Below are 20,264 nucleotides of genomic sequence, written 5' to 3' on the forward strand. Positions count from 1 at the left end.
TGATGGTGGTTAACAACTTAGAGAGCACACATAAACCTGGATTCGATGCCACAAGTGTTTCAGTGACCTGCCATATTTAGGCAAGTTGAGTAAGCCTTTCATTTACTCAATGTCTTTCCTTGCAACACAAGATGAAACATGCAAAGTATCCGATTGCTGCAATGCACTTGTTACTCATCTGTCTTGGAGGAAGATACATCCAAGTAGCTCATGTAGCAAACTTGCTAATATGTGAGGCTGCCAAAGAGGAGACGCTGTTCCAAACCAAGAGGAGAGATTTCCACCTCTATATCATTTCACTACCTTTGCTTTCTTTTTCATTCTAAAGAAATGGAAAAAATGCCTGAGAAAGGAAGAGGACAGAGCCAGAATCCCAGTATTACATTCCATAACGACACTGGAGGACGGAGTAATGGAAATTTTCAGTTTGCCAACAAGGGAACTAGAGGGTGATGGCAAATTCACTCGTTCAGGTGCACAGGACAGTGGAGAAGCCATCTTCTGGAATAACATGTATTGATGATGGATGTAGAGAAATATTAAAGTTTGGGAAAGTGGCATTTTTCATTGGATGGTGAATGCATGGCACTCAGCATGAAGAAAATCTATTCTGCTGACATGAGTGGTCCATTCAGAAATATGAATGAGAAATAATGAAGATCTCTAAGAATTTCTAAACTAAAATACCTTGCTACTCCCTCAGGTCTCAACAGTGTGGTCATTCCCTTGGACAAAAGAAGGAAGAAAATTCGTCTGAGAAGGATCGTAACATTAGAATAGCGAGGCTTTAGATTTGAGAGTCGAGAATGTGGTGCTGGAAAAGGGCTTATGCCCGAAACATCAATTCTCCTGCTTCTCGGATGCTGCCTGGCCTGCTGTGCTTTTCCACACCACATTCTTGACTCTGATCTCCAGCATCTGCAGTCCTTACTTTCTCCTTTAGATTAACAACACAAGATGTCAAATGGAACATTGAGGAGTGTGTAGGAGGTAGTGGCTGAGGCAGAGGGTTCAGAGGAATGTCCACCTATGAGAGGAGAGGATAATCACAATGATGCTCTATAGGGCAGTGAGTGAAAGCCACAGGAGTCAGTGTTTTTGGACCTACTACTTTTTGTCATTTATACAAATGATTTGGATTGAGCAGAAGAGGTATAATTAGTAAGTTTGCAGATGACACCAAAATTTAGGTTTAGTGGACAGCGAAGAAGGTTACCTCAGATTACAACAGGATCTTGATTAGATAAGAAGTGGCAGATGGAGTTTAATTCAGATAAATGCAAAGTGCTGCATTTTGGGAAAACAAATCTTAGCAGGACTTAGACACTTCATGGTAAGGCCCTAGGGAGTGTTGCTGAACAAAGAGACCTTGGAGTGCAGGTTCATAGCTCCTTGAAAGTGGAGTCGCAGGTAAATAGGATAGTGAAGAAGGCGTTTGGTATGCTTTCCTTTATTGGTCAGAGTATTGGGTACAGGAGTTGGGAGGTATGTTGCGGCTGTACAGGACATTGGTTAGGCCACTGTTGGAATATTGTGTGTAATTCTGGTCTCTTTCCTATCGGAAAGATGTTGTGAAACTTGAAAGGGTTCAGAAACGATTTACAAGGATGTTGCCAGGGTTGGAGGATTTGAGCTAAAGGGAGAGGCTGAACAGGCTGGGGTGTTTTCCCTGATGCGTTCGAGGCTGAGGCGTGACCTTATAGAGGTTTATAAAATCATGAGGGGCATGGATAGGATAAATAGACAAAGTCTTTTCCCTGGGGTCGGGGAGTCCAGAACTAGAGGGCATAGGTTTACGGTGAGAGCGGAGAGATATAAAAGAGACCTAAGGGGCAACTTTTTCATGCTGAGGGTGGTACGGGTATGGAATGAGCTGCCAGAGGAAGTCTTGGAGGCTAGTACAATAGCAACATTTAAGAGACGTTTGGATAGGTATATGAATAGGAAGGGTTTGGAGGGATATTGGCCAGGTGCTGGCATCTGGTTTGGATATCTGGTCGGCATGGACGAGTTGGACCGAAAGATCTGTTTCCATGCTGTCCATCTCCATAATGTGGTGAGTTTTGAGAAGATTTGTAGCTTAGGTTGAGGTTTTGGATGTAGATTTGCTCACTGATCTTGGAGGGTCATTTCCAGGCGTTTCATTACCTTACTAGGTAACAGCTTCAGTGGGCCTCATGTGAAGCAATGCTGAAAATTACTGCTTTCTATTCATATGTTTGGGTTTCTTCGAGTTGGTGATGTTATTTCCTGTGGTGAAGTCATTTCCTGTTCCTTTTCTCAGGGGGTGGTAGATGGGGTCTAATTCAATGTGTTTGTTGATAGAGTTCTGGTTCCAACTGAGCAGTAGGCCTCTTCAAGCTAGCAGACAGTACATCAAAGGGTTGAGGGTGATCCAGAGGGAAATAAGGGTTCAAAGCAGATGTAGGGAATCTCATCATTCTTGGTTTTCTTTGTCAGGGGTCTGTGAATTGTGACCAATGAAGTACTACTGTCCAATGGCACTGATCTCCATAGTTATGAAGTGCTTTGAGAGGTTAGTCATGGCTTAGCATACCAAACTGCCTTGATCCTTTGCTATTCACCTACCAACACAATAGGTCCACAGCAGATCCATCTTCCTGGCCCTACAATCATCCCTGGAACATCTGGATGACAAGGATACCTATGTCAGGCTCCTAATTACCTATGGGTGGCACTGCTGCCTCACAGCATCAGGGTCCTAGGTTCGACTCTAGCCTCGCGCAACTCTCTGTGTGGAGTTTGCACATTCTCCCAGTGTCGGTGTGGGTTTCCTCCCACCGTCCAAAGATGTGCAGGTCAGGTGAAATGGCCATGTTAAATTGCCCACAGCGTTAGTTGCATTAGTCAGAGGGAAATGGGTCTGGGTGGGTTACTCTTCGGAGGGTCAGTGTGAACTGGTTGGGCCGAAGGGCCTGTTTCCACACTGCAGGGAATCTAATCTAATCTAATTTTAACTCTGCCTTCAAATATGATAATTCCAAACAAAATCATCTCTAAACTCTGAGACCTAGACTTGGCTCCCGCCTCTATAACTGGATCCTTGACTTCCTGACCCATAGACTACAATCAAGAAGAAGAAGTGACAACACTTTCTTCACCATAATCCTCAATACAAGTGCCCCTCAAGGCTCTATACTCAGCCCCTACTGTACTCCTTATACACTCAAGACTGTCGTGGCAAGTTTTGCTCCAACTCCATTTATAAGTTTGCTGATAATACCACTGTTGTAGTTGAATCTCAAATAACAATGAGACAGAATACAGGAAAGAGACTGAATGCTTAGCAGCATTGTTTAAAGACAACAACCTCTCCATCAACATCAGAAAAACAAAGGAGCTGGTCATTGACTTCAGGAAGCGAAGTGGAGGTCATGGCCTTGGCTGCAACAATGGCACAGAGTGGAGATGGTCGAAAGCATCAAGTTCCTAGGAGTGATGATCACCAACAATCTGTCCTGGTTCATCCATGTTAATGCGACAGTCAAGAAAGCCAAACAATGTCACTAATTCCTCAGGAGGCTCACGTCATTTGGCATGTCAACAAGGCCTTTTACCAATTTTTATAGAAGCACCATAGAAAGCAGCCTATCTGGATGCATCAGTGTGGAATAGCAACTGCTCTTCCCAAGACTGAAAGAAACTACAGAGTTATGAATACAGCCCAGTCCATCACACAAACCAACTTCCATCCATTGATCCCATCTCTACTTCCCACTGCCCTAGAAAGCAATCAACATAATCAAAGACCCCTCCTACTCTGGTTGTATTCTCTTCCGTTCGGCAGAAAATATACATGTTTGAATACATGTATGAACAGATTCAAGAACAGCTTCTTCCCAGCTGTTATTAGACTCTTGAATGGACCTCTCAAATGTTACTTCCAATCTCACTCTCTGCACCTTCGCTGTGGCTGGAACACTGTATTCTGCACTCTGTCCTGCTACCCTGATACACTTTGTCTGGTATGATCTGCCTGTATAGCTCACAAAACAACATTTTTCAATTCATCTTGATACAGGTAACAAAAATCTATCAATCTACTATGGCTGCTCTAACAAACAATCATTCATACAGTTGGAGGAAAGACCCTAACAATTGTCCACAGAAAACGTTTGACTGCCACAATCTTCACAACTTTATACTCTTAAGACATTAGCTGGCTGCCTTCATTTCTTCCAAACCAACACAGCAATACTTCATGGGAGTGTCCAAGTGCAAATACCCTGCATTGGGTATAGCACTGAGGGGTATGTAGAATATGCAGACATTTTTTAAAAAAATTGTCTGACATAATTCTGTATAAAATAATTAGTTTTTGCAATGATGGCATGCATTTAAATTAATGATTGTCTAAAAGGTACAGAGGTCATCAAGTTCTGCAACAGTACAATTTCAATAAGCAATGAAAAACATGTTAGCTTGGCTGCCATCTATGTATAGACTCCGACTTTGTTCAGTGTTGGCATGTGGTCCGTCACTATGTCCTCACAATGTTTTCAGATGACATGTTGTTTGATTAGTGGGTTCCTTGCAACAATTGCATCCTGCAGAACTCCTCAGCATGTCTCTGGGCACAACTCAACATTTCACACCATTAGCTCAGCATCTCTGGCCTTGGAATCTCCTGACTCTTCTTGAAGCACTTTTCTCTTCTCTCCTCTGAGGGTATGGGACCATGTTTACTCTCTATCTGAGGCCATACTGCCCTACTGCATTATATTTGACTAGAGACTTAAAAAAACCTGCAGATGTCGGATTCCAAAGTAGACAGCTAGGAGGCTGGAAGAACACAGCAAGCCAGGCAGCATCAGGTGGTGGAGAAGTCGACATTTCAGGTGTGACTTGTCTTCAGGACTGGGGGTGTAGGGGGGAGTTGCAGGTAAAGGTGGTGGGGTGGGGCAGGGGAGTGCAGAATGATGAAGTGGGTATAGGTAAAGACTAGTAGAGGGTACGACCTGGTTGGTCACTGGGAGGAATGAATCCAGTTGGTGGCAGGGTGGAATGGAAGGAAGGGGGAGGGGGAGGGGCTGGGAAGGGAGTCGATGGAGGGGAAGGGAGGCATGCAGTGCAAGACAATCATCCCAGATATCTTGACAGGTACTCCGTCAGACTGATAAGGAATTAGGAACTCAATTTTAGTGGTTCTATGGTCTATTCAATCTTTGTCCTGATATGGATGTGGCTCTTGTTATATCTGCATTAAGGTTTTGTCTAAGGAAATCTCAAATTGATTAGAAGCCATAATTTTCAAAGGGCATAAAAACAGGATTTCCTGGAAATACTCGGCACATCTGGCAGCATCTGCAGAGCAGGAAACAGTCAATATTTCAAGTTGAATATGACTCTTCTGAAAATGAGTCTTAGTTGATTCAAAGTCCTGTGAATTCATTTCTAAATATTATGTGTTGTTACATTTTTTTTCTCCTTCTGCCAGACCTGCTGTATCTCTAAGCATGTTCTGCTTTATTTCAGACAGTACTTTAGTTTCCTCAGTGCATTCCTTTTCATCTGGAATTGATCCACATTGCAGAGAGGAGGGTTGAAAAGTTAAGCTAAAAAAGTGTATGCACATTGTAGCAGCTCCAAAGATAGCATGAATATACAAGTTCATCTGTTTTTTGTACTCCAGCTACACATTTTTTGAATGTGGCCTCCTTGTTGATAGTAACCACAGAGATCCAATCCAATACACCACTGATCTGTGGAACAAAATCGGGTATAAATTGAGGCTACAATAGCTGAGCGGCTGATAAAGTAAAGTCATACTTGTAAACACAGCATCTGTGATGGTGTGGATGATCATAGAGTAGCGAACTGGGAAGATCTACATGGATCAGCAACAGAACACTGAAAGGAACATGAGATGAAAACTCAGAGGGTCATGGTGAATATCTGTGCTACCTGCAGCATGTGTGCATGATTAAGTCCAGGGACTAGGTCATCATATGAAACACAGATATTGGTCACTACCTCCCTGGAAAGGTGAAGTCTTCTCCTAAAATGACATTTGACATCTTCAGGAAGATATAACTATTGTATGGCACGGATTGTTCTTGGTAGTCCCTATCTCCTTCTCCTCTTCAGCGATGCCTACTGAGGCTATGCCCCTTCTTTCTTGGAATTCAAGACTGCTGATTGTTGGTGAGGCTGCACTTGGAGTATTGTGTTCAGTACTGGTCACCTTGTTATAGGAAGGATGTTACTACACTGGGAAGAGTACAGAATAAATTTACTAGGATGTTGCCATGTCTCAATGGTCTGAGTTATAGGGAGAGGTTAGACAAGCTAGGACTTTCTTCCTTTAGAGAGTAGGAGACTGCAGGGGTAGCCTTATAGAGGTGGATAAGATCATGACAGGCAGGGATGGGGGTGAATGCACTAAGTCTTTTTCACAGAGTAGGGAATCGAGGACTAGAGGGCATCAGTCTAAGATTAGAGGGCAAAGAATAAAAAGGAACCTGAGGGGCAACTTGTTTTACACAGAGGGTAGTATGCACATGGAATGAGCTGCAGTGGGAGTGATTGAGGCGGGTACATTAAAAACTTGTAAAAGGCATTTGGACAAATACTGCCATTCCTTCACAGCCGTTGGGTCAAAATCCTGGAATTCCCTCCCAACCAGCATTGTGGGTCAACCCACAGCAAATGGACTGCAGAGATTCAAGAAAGCAGCTCACCACCACCTTCTCAAGGGCAAATAGGAATGGGCCAGCAATGCTGGTCAGTCAGTGATGACCAAGTCCCACAAAGAAACGAAAAACAAAACATGGATAGGAAAGGGTTAGAAGAGTATGGGCCAAGTGGAGAGAAATGGGGTTAACATGGGTGGGCATTTTTGGTCGGCATCAACTAGTTTATCCAAACGGCCTGTCTCTGTGCTATAAGACTCTATGACTGCTGCCATGGCTGTTGCTGTGCCTGATTGGACTGCATATGTGAGAGAACTGCATACTAGTCTAGTGTTGGACTTCTTCTTTAAAGAACACCACTTCTAATCTTGTGCCATTCTGAAAAACTAATCTTCACCCTATTATCTTATTTAATTCTTGAATCAAGTTAGCTAACCATTCTGCTTGGTTATCCCATGATGCTACATCCATTGAATATCATCTTAGCACTAATCTCTCACTAATATCTTCATCACAAAGGCTGCAGCAAATAAAAGCAACCCACAATCATTTTTCTCAGGTAAACAAGTAATAAGCATACCAATGGCAGTTATATACCAGACACAGTATTTTTTATGAAGAGAAAATATTTGTAAATGTGATTGATGTATGACTTTGCAAGTTCTACAGGGCATCCTGACAGAGTCATAGAGATGTACAGCATGGGAATAGACCATTCAATCCAACTCATCCAGGCCGACCAGATATCCTAAATTAATCTACTCCCATTTGCCGACCCTTGGCCCATATCCATCTAAACCATTCCTATTCTTATACCCACTCAGATGCCTTTTAAATGTTGTAATTGTACCACCTTCCACTTCTTCCTCTGGCAGCCTGCCTTTGCCGCACCATCCTTTGTGTGAAAATGTTGCCCCTTAGGTCTCCTTTATATCTTTCCCCTCCCATCCTCTGCCCTCTAGTTCAGCACTTCCCCAACCCAGGCTATTTACTCAATTTACTCAATCCATGCCCTTCATGATTTTATAAACCTTTACAAGGTCATCACTCAGCTTCCAATGCTGTAGGGAAAACAACCCCTGCCTATTCAGCCTCTTCCTATAGTTCACGTGCACACAGCCTTAAAATTAGAGGGGGTCAATTCAGAACAGAAATGCGGAGACATTTCTTCAGCCAGAGAGTGGTGGGCCTGTGGAATTCATTGCCGCAGAGTGCAGGGGAGGCCGGGACGCTAAATGTCTTCAAGGCAGAGATTGATAGATTCTTGATGTCATGAGGAATTAAGGGCTACGGAGAGAATGTGGGTATGTGGAGTTGAAATGCCCATCAGCCATGATTGAATGGCGGAGTGGACTCGATGGGCCGAATGGCCTTACTTCCACTCCTATGTCTAATGGTCAAACCCTCCAATCTTTGCAACATCCTTGTAAACCTTTTATGAATCCTTTCAAGTTTCACAACATCTTTCATATAGAAGGGAGAACAGAATTGCACGCAATATTTCAAAAGTGGCTCAACCAATGTCCTGTACAGCCACAATGCCTATTCTCAATGCTCTGATCAATAAAGGAAAGCACATTAAACACCTTCTTCACTATCCTGTCTACCTGAAACTCTATTTTCAAGGAACTACGAACCTGCACTCCAAAGTCTCTTTGTTCAGCAACACTCCAAAGGACCTTACCATTAAGTGTATCATTGCAATCCTGATTTGCCTTCCCAAAATGCAGCTTCTCACATTTATCTAAATTAAACTCCATCTACCACTCCTCGGCCCATTGGCTCATCTGATCAAGATCCCGTTATACTCTGAGGTAACGTTCTTTGTTGTCCACTACACCTCCTATTTTAGTATCATCTGCAAACACCTCCTATGTTCACATCCAAATTATATACATAAATGATGAAAAGCAGTGGAACCAATATTGATCCTTGTGGCACACCACTGGTCACAGGCCTCCAGTTTCAAAAGCAACTCTCCATCTCCACTGTCTGTCTTCTTCCTTCGAGGCAGTTCTGTATCCAAATGGCTAGTTGTCCCTGTAATCCATGTAATCCAGCCTTGCTAACCAGGTTACCATGAAGAACCTAATCGAACACCTTACTGAAGTCAACACAGATCAGGTCCACCCCTCTGCCTTCATCAATCTCTTTATTACTTCTCCAAAAACCTCAATCAAGTTAGTGAGACATGATTTCCCATACACAAAGCCACATAGCTGGAGAAAGAAACTGCAAAACAAAAGCAAAATATCAGTCATTAAATACAATCCTCACTTGTATATCACCAGAAGGAGGAATATAGCTGGCTCTTTTGAATGTATCTGTCACATTCCGTAGTATGTCTGCAGAGAATAAGAGATCTCCACTGTAGAAATTCTTTCTCGCTATTAAACCCAGCATAGTTCTTATGACTTGTATCATGCCCTCTCCTGCCAAGGTCCTTTGTCCTTTAGCGAGGTGCTCTCGGATCTAAATAAAGCAAATAAACACAGATTCACCATATTGTCACTCAGAACAATCAGATTATTCGAACATTTAGATTAGATTAGATTAGATTCCCTACAGTGTGAAAACAAGCCCTTTGGGCCAACCAGTCCACACCGACCCTCCGAAGAGTAACCCACCCAAACCAATTTCACCTCTGACTAATGCACCTAACAATACAGGCAATTTACCATGGCCAAATCACCTGACTTGCACATTTTTGGACTGTGGGAGGAAACCGCAGCACCTGGAGGAAACCCACACAGACATGGGGAGAGTGTGCAAACTCCAGAGAGAGAGCCGCCCAAGGCTGGAATCGAACCTGGGACCCTGGTGCTATAAGGCAGCAGTGCTAATCAGTGAGCCACTATATCGCCTTTTTGCTGAGACAAAATTTACTGTTACTTATTTTAATGATTACTAATCATTGCCTCATTTGTAAATGATCTGCTCCAACACTGTGAGAAAATATCCATATTAATGTATTTGTACGCTGATGAGCGGAGTATTTATCTTTTGTTATTTCATTAATTTAACCCACAACAATTCTCAGGGACTCACATTCAGGCCTGCAGATTCACCACCTACAATATTACATTGTATTGCTATATACAATGCTCAAAATATACTATTCTTCCTAATTCACAAAATAAGTAATCAAATGACCTAAAGAGCCAAATATAATCATTTGGTTACTGTATGCAACCTAAAGAGGAAAATATAATCATTTGGTTACTGTACGCAAAAAATAAATGGAATATTCTGAACATTGCATTCAGGTCAGAGATAATACCTTGAATTCTATGTGCACACCCCTGAGGAATCCACACTGTAGCAGGAAATTCCTGCACACTTGGAATAGTCTGAAAGTCTCCATGACCAGGAGATTTCAACTGGTTCCAGCAAAACTAAGTAAAACAGCTAAGCAGGGAAAGTTAGATTATTAAATAGTGGGTGATATCAAATATATAGTTTAACCCATGAAAAACTATTAAACACACCCCACTCTTATCTCAAAGACCCCCAACACTACCATCTCCAGACTGTGACCTGACACTCCCAGATCTCAAACTGTCTGGGACATGACCCTGGATAAAGTTAGCTAGCGTGAACTTTACTAGGTGAACAGGAAAAAAACGGAAAGTAATCAGTGGCCGTCATTTAAGGAGGAAATTCATGATTCTGAGCAAAAAATATTCCAGTAAAGAGGAAAGATTCTAAGAGAGGAATAAACCAACCATTACCAACCAAGAAAATTAAAGAGTAAAAAGTGAGGTCTGCAGATGCTGGAGATCAGAGCTGAAAATGTGTTGCTGGTTAAAGTGCAGCAGGTCAGGCAGCATCCAAGGAACAGGAAATTTGACGTTTCGGGCATAAGCCCTTCATCAGGAATGGGCTTATGCCCGAAATGTCGAATTTCCTGTTCCTTGGATGCTGCCTGACCTGCTGCGCTTTAACCAGCAACACAAGAAAATTAAAGAGACTAGAAAGAAAAATCATCTAAGGAGACAAAAATTAGTGATAGCCCTGAAAACTGGGATAAATTCAGAATCTAGCAAAGGAGAGCTAAAATGATATTAGATACTGAATTACAAGGGCAAACTAGTATGAAATTTAACAGCTGACAATAAGAGTTTGTTTAAATATATAAAAAGGAAGAGAGGGGTGAAAGTGGTCATAGACCTTTTGGAAAATTATTCTGATGAAATCGAATGTGAAGAAAGATGAGAAGAAGAAAGAGCAGAAGTAGTCTCTATAGTTCCGAGAGATTGCTCCACCATTCAGTGTTAATTTTGTTGCCTCAACTTCACTTTCCTGCTTGCCACCAATACCTGCCCACAGCACTTGATTTTCTGAGAGTTCAAAATTCTATTTCCGCCTTAACTGTACTCAATAATGGAGCATCCATATCTCCAATATAGAATTCCAAACATTAGCAGAACATTGAGTGAAGAAGTTTTTCCCCAACTTAAAAGCTAAATGATTAATCTTTTATTCTCGAATTGTGCCCTGTATTTTAGATTCCCAAATAGGGGAAACAACTTTTCAGTGTCATTTCAGTCAGATCACTCATCTTTCATTACTGTAAACTACAGGGAATTTAGGCCAAGCCACTCAGCCTCTTATCATAGCAATTCACAAGTGCTATGAAGAAGAAAATAATGTAGTCATTATGTTTGATTACAAATGTAAGATAAAGTGATGTACATTCTAGAACCAAGACACTTGTATGATGGGATGTTTGGTTATCAATTCAATTACCTACAGAATTCCTGAGTGGAGATTATGAGGTGCTTCCTGCAACATATATTAGTGAGAGTGTCAATAGGATGTGTTCAGGACAATAGCCTAGATCTCAATATCTACAATCACTCTTCAGGTTATTTCTCCTTTTTCACTTGATTCATTGCTGTCAATGTCTCCAAGAAAGTCAAATGCCAGGGAATTCTTTCATTTAATTTGTAACAAGGTCTTGTTTATTTTTGCTGCATATATCCCACAATTTGTCCTTTTGATTAATGGGTTGATACAAGATGGATGACATTAATTGAGATCCTATAAAGAAAAGAGAGATCCTATAAAATGGCCAAGAGCAATGGGAAATCAGAAGATTGGGAAGGTTACAAAAACAAACAGAGGATAACAAGAGAGAGAAATAAGGAAGGAGAGGATCAAATATGAAGGTAGGCTAGCCAATAATATTAGAAATGATAGTAAAAGTTTCTTTCAATACATAAGAAACAAACGACAGGCAAAAATAGACATTGGGCTACTTCAAACTGATGCTGGAAACCTAGTGATGGGAGATAAGGAAATTGCAGGATAACTTAACAAGTACTTTGCGTCAGTCTTCACAGTGGAAGACATAAGTAATATCCCAACAAGTAAAGGGAGTCAGCGGGCTGAGTTGTGTATGGTTGCCATTACAAAAGAGAAAGTGCTAGAAAAGCTAAAAGGTCTTAAAATTGATAAATCTCCTGGCCCTGATGGGATACACCCTCGAGTTCTGAGAGAGGTGGCTGAGGAAATAGCGGAGGCATTGGTCGAGACCTTTCAAAAGTCACTGGAGTCAGGGAAAGTCCTGGATGATTGGAAGATCGCTGTTGTAGCCCCCTTGTTCAAGAAAGGATCAAGACAAAAGACGGAAAATTATAGGCCAATTAGCCTAACCTCGGTTGTTGGTAAAATTCTAGAATCCATCATTAAGGATGAGGTTTCTAAATTCTTGGAAGAGCAGAGTCTGATTAGAACAAGTCAACATGGATTTAGCAAGGGGAGGTCATGTCTGACAAACCTGTTGGAATTCTTTGAAGAGGTGACAAGTAGGTTAGACCAGGGAAACCCAGTGGATGTGGTCTATCTAGACTTCCAAAAGGCCTTTGATAAGGTGCCACACGGAAGGCTGCTGAGCAAGGTGAGGGCCCATGGTGTTCGAGGTGATCTACTGGCATGAATTGAGGATTGGCTGTTTGACAGAAGGCAGAGAGTTGGGATAAAAGGTTCTTTTTCGGAATGGCAGCCGGTGACAAGTGGTGTCCCGCAGGGTTCAGTGTTGGGGCCGCAGCTGTTCACATTATATATTAATGATCTGGATGAAGGGATTGGGGCATTCTAGCGAAGTTTGCCGATGATACGAAGTTAGATGGACAGGCAGGTAGTACTGAGGAAGTGGGGAGGCTGCAGATGGATCGTGACAATTTGGGAGAGTGGTCCAGGAAATGGCTGATGGAATTCAACGTGAGCAAATGCGAGGTCTTGCACTTTGGAAAAAAGAATAAAAGAATAGACTACTTTCTAAATGCTGAGAAAATTCATAAAGCCAAAGTACAAAGGGATCTGGGAGTGCTAGTCGAGGATTCTCTAAAGGTAAACATGCAGGTTGAGTCCATGATTAAGAAAGCGAATGCAATGTTGTCATTTATCTCAAGAGGGTTGGAATATAAAAGCACCGTTGTGCTACTGAGACTTTATAAAGCTCTGGTTAGGCTTCATTTGGAGTACTGTGTCCAGATTTGGTCCCCACACCTCAGGAAGGACATACTGGCACTGGAACGTGTCCAGCAGAGATTCACATGGATGATCCCTGGAATGATTGGTCTAACATACAAGGAACGGCTGAGGGTCCCGGGATTGTATTCATTGGAGTTCAGAAGATTGAGGGGAGACTTAATAGAAACTTACAAGATAATACATGGCTTGGAAAGGGGACGCTAGGAAATTGTTTCCGTTAGGCAAAGAGACTAGGACCCGTGGACATAGCCTTAGAATTAGAGGGGGTCAATTCAGAACAGAAATGCGGAGACATTTCTTCAGCCAGAGAGTGGTGGGCCTGTGGAATTCATTGCCACAGAGTGCAGTGGAGGCCGGACGCTAAATGTCTTCAAGGCAGAGATTGATAGATTCTTGATGTCACGAGGAATTAAGGGCTACGGGGAGAATGCGGGTAACTGGAGTTGAAATGCCCATCAGCCATGATTGAATGGCAGAGTGAACTCGATGGGCTGAATGGTCTTACTTCCACTCCTATGTCTTATGGTCTTAATTGCAGTTTCTCAAAATCATGGGTACGATTATAAAGGATTTTCCCTTCTTGTCCATGAAATTGAGAAAGTTTTAAAAGCCAAATACAGATGACTAAAAGTAAAAATAAAGAGGGAGAAAATAAAAAAATGAGCAAAAACCAGCACATAATTTTAAAATAGACAGTATGAGTTTATTTAAATATTTTTAAAAAACGAAAAGAGAGACCAAGGTGAACATAGGCCCCTTAGAGAACAAGGTTGGGGAAACAATAATGAGGAAGCAAGAAATGACAGGGAATTTAATAAATACTTGTATTAATCTTCATGATGTAGGACAGTAATATTTGTTGGCCATAATTAATGGGAAAGAGTACTGCCAAAAAAAATGACACATCTTGTCAAATTTTTTTGTTTTGTATTCCTCGCGACAGTTTCTAAAACAGAAACACCATAATGATGGGAAAAGGATGCCGTGGCCTTGGAGGAGGTCCACAGGACATTCATAAGAATGTTCCCAGGAATTAAGGTTTTGTCATATGAGAAGCGGTTGAGGATTCTGGGTCTGTATTCAATGATGTCTAGATGGATGAAGGGATATCTCATTAAAACTAACAGAATACTGAGAAGCCTGGATAGAGTGGATGTAGAGAAGATGTTTCCATTAGTAGGAGAGACCAGGAAACAAGGGCACACCCTCAGAGTGAAGGGACAACAATATAGAACTGAGTTGAGGAGGAATTTCTTTACCCAGAGAGTGGTGAATCTGAGGAAGTCATTGCCGCAGAGGGCTGTGAAGACCTCAATGTGTGTCTTTAAGACAGAGATAAATAGGTTTTATTAAGTAAGGAGATCAAAGATTATTGGAAAAAGGCAGGAGAGTGGGTTGAGAAACATAAGAGCCATGATCGAATGGTGGAGCACTTTCTCTGGGTTGAATGGCCTAATTCTGCTCCTCTTTCTTATGGTTATATGGAAAGCAATATTTTTATGCTGTTAAAATAAGTACCAACTTGTAGTCAAATGGACTCTGATTGGTAAAAGTGCACCAGTTAAATGATTTCTGACATGGAACAGCCAAGTTTTGTTGAAATTTAAACTGGGCAGTTTCACTGATTTTTCAAGACATAGCTTGAGAAATGAATCAGAGAATGGCTGTCACCTGTTTTGTTTTGAAACAAGTGCGACGTGTGCACATTTCCTCTCTGTCTGCAAACAGGGCTGTAAGTATCAATACATGTAGCTTTTAGCACATGCAAATATGACACACTGCAGCTCTGACTAACAATCTTAAATTGGTTGTCAGACTAATTCTTCACACATTGAAGCAGTATTCCCTCTACCTCCAAGGACTGTACAGCGATCACCGCGAGGGAACTCTGCAATGAGGATAATTTAATTAATCTTGAATAATCATTGGATCACATATAATGTCACACAGAAGTGTTTTTGAGTTTCACAAGCACAGACTGGTTAGTTAGGATCATACTTTGATTTTTGTGAACAACTGAAGGGCTGTGTGACTTGACATAATCCACCCATCTTTTGCACCCACATACCTGGCACCCATTGACACTAAATTCATCCACCACATTATTACTTTGTGTGTTAGTTAGGTCATCTTTATGACTTGATGACAGCATCATGTTAGTGGTGAACACCACTTTTGTTGATAATGTATAGTAGAAGCATGAAATCTTATGTTAGGACATCTATCAATTGTAGACAGAGATAATGCGCTAATTTAAGTACAATGGCTCATTTAGCTGTTGTTTGGGTTAAACTGAAAAATCTCACGAGGAGATTATCTGCCACAAAAAGAATAAGAGTTTTAATAAATGCAGCCACCTCTCAGTAGCATTTGAATTTACTTTAAATTATTTGCTGAGCATTATGATGTTCTAATGTAATAGTTTGAGAGCTTGAATTGTATAGTATTCTTCTCCTGGTGGAAGAATTAGATAATATAAGATAACCTATTAAGAATTGTTTCAATATGTATAATAGCTGAACATAGAAATCTACCAAATGGGAATGGCAGTGCAATCGCGTGCAACAGAAAAGATGGAAAAAAATGACTCATTGGAATTATATTGTCTGAGATTGATGACTCATAAAAAGAAGTTGATTTTTTCTGTAGCTTCAAAAAATTAAGCAAAATACAATCTACCTGGCTACAATTATTGAACCAAAATGTAGCAACATTGCAAACTGTTAATCAATGAAATTTGTAAGACTGGAACTGAATTAGCTGTTGTGGTAGCACCTGATCAGATTGGCATAAATAAGGCTGCAGTATTGCCTGACATTGGCATAAATATGGCTTCAGATCAGAATTAGCTTGCCTGCTCCAGCAAGTAAGTGAAGTCATAAGTTAGAACAATGGTAGCATTGAGGAAGGGAGTAATTCAAAGTAACAGGGTCTATTTTGAACAAAGAATCATACAAATCAACATACAGGGAGCTCTGCACAAACAGCAGCTGCAGAGGTCTGTAGGAGACCATTTGATAAGAAATGTCGAAGAACAGACAGCCTAAAATTTGTAGCAAGCATCAAAGAGAGAAGTAGGATCCCACAATAACAGAGACAGTTGATAAGGGTGGGATTATGGCTCGTAAAAGTCTAGGAGATCAGACAAGTTAATTGAACTGTTAAAGTGATTGAGTTTTAGTCTTATCAATCAAAAATTTGGTCAAAACAGTTCGTCAGAGTAGGGACAGGAAATTTCATCACAGAATACAGTATGTGACGATAATGAGTTGTAGCGCAGCTGCAAGATAGAGGGGCAGTGTCTAATTGAACCTCCAAAGTCAGGTGGGACTGAAATTGCTCACAGTTCATTAGCGAAAGAATGTGAACTGGAGATGTAAACATAAGACAACATTAGTACTGTGACTCACTGGAGACATTCTGCTGGATATTACAATTCTATCGAAGGGTCACCAATTAGAAATATTAATTCTGTTTCTCGTCGCATCCACAGATTGCTGTTTCATTGATAATGAATAATATTGAATGATCTGCTGAGTACATCCAGCATTTTTGCTTTTTAAATATCAGCTTCAGTATGATACTGTTTTGTGATAGCGACCATGTGGACGTAGAGTCATAGAGATGGAAACAGACCCTTCGGTCCAACGCGTCCATGCCGACCAGATATCCCAACCCAATTTAGTCCCACCTGCTAGCACTGGGTCCACATCCCTCCAAACCAGCTTCCACCACTTCCTCTGGCAGCTCATTCCATACACGTACCACCTTCTGCGTGAAAAAGTTGCCTCTTAGGTCTCTTTTATATCTTTCCCCTCTCACCCTAAACCTATGCCCTCTAGTTCTGGACTCCCCCATCCCAGGGAAACACTTTGCCTATTTATCCTATCCATGCCCCAGGATGCCATCGCTCTCAGAATTTATCCTATCCATGCCCCTCATAATTTTGTAAACCTCTATAAGGTCACCCCTCAGCCTCCGATGCTCCAGGGGAAACAGACCCAGCCTGTTCAGCCTCTCCCGATAGCTCAATTCCTCCAATCCTGGCAAAATCCTTGTAAATCTTTTCTGAACTCTTTCAGGTTTCACAACAGCATTCTGATAGGCAGGAGACTAGAATTGCACACAATATTCCAAAAATTGCCTAACCAATGTCTAGTAAATCCGCAACATTACCTCCCAACTCCTGTACTCAATATTTTGACCAATAAAGGAAAGCATACCAAACGCCTTCTTCACTATCCTATTTACCTGCTAGTCTACTTTTAAGGAGCTATGAACGTGCACTCCAAGGTCTCTTTGTTCAGCAACACTTCCTAGACCTTACCACTAAATGTGTAAGTCCTGCTAAGATTTGTTTTCCCAAAATGCCGCACCTCGCATTTATCTGAATTAAACTCCATCTGCCACTTCTTAGCCCATTGCCTCAATAGATCAATATCCTGTTGTAATCTGAGGTAACCCTCTTTGCTGTACACCACACCTCCAATTTTGGTGTCATCTGCAAACTTACTAACTAAGCCTCTTATACATCCAAATCATTTATATGAATGACAAAAAATAGGGTATCCAACAATGAACCTTGTGGCACTCCACTGGTCACGGGCCTCCAGTCTGAAAAACAACCTTCCACCACCACCGTCTGACTTCTATCTTTGAGCCAGTTCTGTATCCAAATGGCTAGTTCTCTCTGCATTCCGTGACATCTAACCTTGCTAACCCGTTTCCCATGGGGAACCTTGTCGAACGCCTCTACCGCTCTGCTCTCATCAGTCCTCTTTGTTACTTCTTCAAAAAATTCAATCAATGCGTGTTAGGAAATTTTAACTTATTCTTGTGAAAACTGTTGAAATTGGATTGGCTGCTGTTTTACATCCTACCATTTCTGTGGATTTCTCTGGTGGAGAGGCTTCAGTGTTTTGTTAATCCTGAGAGCGATGGCATCGGGAGTTCTCAACTCATAGCAGGGCTCCCTATATTGGTAAGATCAGTAGGGAGGAACCAGACACAGCATGAATCCAACAAAGTCCTCAATGGCAGTTCAGGCAGAAAATAATAGTGTGCTATCAATGCCCGCAATGGCAGATGAACGCTGTAGCAGTTGGGAAATCCCTAGTCATCAAGGTTTCTTTGCCATTGGAACTGAATCTGTCTTCATTGAGGGAATGTAGATATGTTGATGTGCAATAGCATTCCCATATGAAAATATGTCCCACATAAGACATCTACCTCGAGGTATCCAGCACTCCCACACACAACATAAGCCCTTGCAGAGATCAGCGAGAGGTGATATGGGCAAGATTGAGAGATCTGGAATTTTCTAGCTTCAGAACTGCATGTAGACAGCAGAATTGTGACTCAGTAATTTCATTCCTGGAATAGGAACACAAGAGCATTTTGACAGCTTTCTTCACAACCGAGCAGTCCTCTTCATTATCTACTCTGCTCACCTACATGGTGAAGGGCTAGACAAGGTGCTTTAAAAATAGCCTGTATCGTCACTAATCTGGCTGGAAAACCACATCTGACAGATTAATTACCTGTGGTCTGGAAGTCCAAAATCCAAAGACACCAAATTCAAACTTAATCCCAGAACCTGAAATGTATGAACCCAATTTGGGAGGAACCTCCTGTATGAAAGGGCATAATTGTTTGAGAATACACATTGGCAAGATGAAGCAGAGAAAAGAAACCAAAGAAAGGAATGCCAGTGATCTCAAGGCTCAGGATCAACTAAACCTCCCAGGAGTATCTGCTGAATATGTGGTCAGGGATGCAGCTCGAAGATCAGGCTCATCAGCTACACAAGGACCCATAGACATGCAACATGGAATTTCATAGGTGGCCAATCATACGTGCTGGCAAATGATTGCTGATGATGACACAACACCCAACCCTATTTTAATTTGCATTTGTTCCATTCATAGTGCAAGAACAGAACCAATTTCATCAGATTAGGCTGAAACCATTCTGCTCATATGTATGTCTAAGAGAGGGAGTAGAAAACAGAGACAGAAGGAGATAAAGAGAGACATAAAGTGAAAGGCTAAATGAGGAAGATAGAGAAATTAACATTTAAAAGTAGTGAAACAAAAAAGTATCTTTGGAAAACAATATATTGGATTCCTGCTGGGTGTGAGTGACTTTGTGAAAAGTGGATAGTAGTCTCTGCCCCAAGCAAATTTACACAAATATTAATTGATTCCTGCCCTATTACTCATTAAACTTAAACTCCTGGTATGGCATTCCTTAATCCTGGGTAGCTCAATTACAGTATTGTGGTATTCAGTGTTGTAGAAAACATTTTTATATACTTGTATATATGAATAGAACCATCAGTATTATCTATCATCAATAAAACAATACTCTTCATTTACCTTCCACTTTCAAGTATGATTTACAAGGCTGTTACTGAGACTGAGGTGGGGGGTTGGAGCAATTGGGGGTTGAATTATTAAGGACAGGCTGATACCCTGGAAGTTGTTTCCCTCGGAAGCTTGAGGGGCGATCTTATCGAGTCACAGATGCATTCAGTCATACAACAAGGAAACAGATCCTTTGGTCAAAATGTTTATACCATCATGAGAGACATAGATAAGGTTTTTTCAGCGTACAAGAGTCCAGAACAAGAGGGGATAGGTTTAAGGTGAGAGGGGAAAGATCTAAAAGGGTTTGGGGGAACAACTTTTTCACTTAGTGGATGGTGCTGAAAATGTGTTGCTGGTTAAAGCGCAGCAGGTCAGGCAGCATCCAAGGAACAGGAAATTCGACGTTTCAGGCACAAGCCCTTCATCAGGAAGGGCTTGTGCCCGAAACGTTGAATTTCCTGTTCCTTGGATGCTGCCTGACCTGCTGCGCTTTAACCAGCCACACATTTTCAGCTCTGATCTCCAGCATCTGCAGACCTCACTTTTTACACTTAGTGGATGGCACATACATGGAACAAGCTAGCAGAGTAATTGATAGAGGTGATATAATTACAACATTTAAAAGACATTTGGACAGGTACATGTATAGGCAAGGCCTAGAGGGATATGGGCCATGTGCAGACAAATGGGACTAACTCAGTTCAGGAAATCTGGTTGGCATGAACAAGTTGGACTGAAGGGTCTG

The 20,264-nt window shown here is 41.5% G+C and overlaps 1 protein-coding gene across 1 annotated transcript in view; it reads right to left on the reverse strand.

Moving 5' to 3' along the window:
* LOC132830132 (adhesion G protein-coupled receptor B2-like) overlaps positions 1–20,264 on the reverse strand; it is a 500,291-nt gene that overhangs the window by 305,296 nt on the left and 174,731 nt on the right. The window contains exon 8 of the mRNA XM_060847634.1: positions 8,931–9,125. Coding sequence (XP_060703617.1) covers positions 8,931–9,125 — 195 coding nt within the window. The remainder of the gene's footprint in view (positions 1–8,930; positions 9,126–20,264) is intronic.

Source organism: Hemiscyllium ocellatum, chromosome 30 (genome assembly GCF_020745735.1).
Source record: "Hemiscyllium ocellatum isolate sHemOce1 chromosome 30, sHemOce1.pat.X.cur, whole genome shotgun sequence".
Taxonomy (NCBI): Eukaryota; Metazoa; Chordata; class Chondrichthyes; order Orectolobiformes; family Hemiscylliidae; genus Hemiscyllium; species Hemiscyllium ocellatum.